The following is a 1,289-nucleotide window of genomic DNA, read 5'->3' as shown; positions in this document are numbered from 1 at the left end:
TCAGTTGGTAAGGTTCTCGACGAGTTGAGCCGGGAAAGATCTCGACGAGTGAATCATAACAGGATCGCTAAGGTAGGGGCTATGCGGCTTTGGTGATACCTGTGAAGTCGTGGTAGATGGCGACACACGCTGAAGGGGTCAGGCGCAGACGGGAGTGTAAGGAGGCAGGTCGTCGTCAAGCTATTCTACGGTTGAGGTGGGCCACTGGCGATCTCTTTGTACTGGTAGTTTTGATGTTATCAGATCCTATGAGGATAGCTGTAGAAGTGATGTGCAGACTATGGTGCAAAGGGAAGCTGATTCGGTGGTGAGGGAGGTTATGGGGGGAGCGGTCAGTGAGAGTTCGAATCAAACGGCACTACAGTAATAAGGAACACAATAGGATTAGTGGACACTTTGAATGCTCTTAGGGAAGCTCGAGTGGCTGCTAGAATTATTGATCCTCTTCTGAATGTGATGGAGGAGGAAGAGGGTGGTCCGGACGATTACCAGGATGTTGTGAGTTGGATCAGCAGCGGCTTAGGTTGACGCTGAGGTCGTTCAGGTTTTGGGTCGCCTTATGCATCAGTTCTTAATACCCCACGTAGAACGTCGACGAGTTGAGGCGGGTCTGGCACTTCACCAAGGTCGATTCGCCCATGCAGCGCGGAGGGCAACGGAGGGCACTGTGAGGCTGCTGTGGATTGCCGTGGTCTGGAGTAAGGCTCGGTTGTTGTGCTAGGTACGGGGCATCGCTGATGGGATAGCCATACTGGAGGGAATTGGAAATAGTTATGTCGAGGTCGAGTCGAAGGAACGGACGAACGCTCCGTTTCATCGATCGTCATCATCATCATCGTCTTTGGAGTAGCGATGGCTACGTCCTATACTCATGCTTTCACTGGTGTACTTGTATATGGTTGTGCGGAATCGATGGTTCTGAGTTGGGCAGGGCATGTATTTTTAATATAGACCTTATCAGCACTTTGTGCATTATCATCATCATCAGCAGCACCATGCTAGCAGGTTACAACAGTGCGTCCTCGGATAGTGACAGTGATGTTGACGAGTAAGTGAGTTCGGATCGACCAGGGCTGGTTTTCGGTATCTCCATGGTCTCAGGAGGAAAGCTGTTGGACCTCTGCCGTCTGCCACCTCGGCCTTGGCTGATTACGACACTACTGTGGGGTCGCGGAAAAAACAGAAAATGGAAGGTAGCCTCTCATCGGGTTAATAGGGTATGTCTTGGTTTGAATCTAGATACCATCAAAGCGTCATCAGATCATGTGTCGAGTTCTATGAATCCTGAG

At 50.5% G+C, this 1,289-nt stretch overlaps 1 protein-coding gene across 1 annotated transcript; it reads left to right on the top strand.

Moving 5' to 3' along the window:
- Positions 1-116: 116 nt before the first annotated feature.
- Positions 117-498, top strand: Pmar_PMAR007536 (conserved hypothetical protein; the record flags this gene model as incomplete). Its single annotated transcript, XM_002764398.1, has 3 exons — positions 117-196; positions 244-363; positions 411-498. Coding segments are annotated over 3 exons (288 nt in total), but the record flags the coding sequence as incomplete, so codon positions are not given.
- Positions 499-1,289: the final 791 nt, after the last annotated feature.

Source organism: Perkinsus marinus (genome assembly GCF_000006405.1).
Source record: "Perkinsus marinus ATCC 50983 genomic scaffold scf_1104296977578, whole genome shotgun sequence".
NCBI classification, from domain to species: Eukaryota; Perkinsozoa; order Perkinsida; family Perkinsidae; genus Perkinsus; species Perkinsus marinus.
Note: the sequence above shows the minus strand (reverse complement) of the source record. Positions and strands in the feature narration are given on the sequence as shown.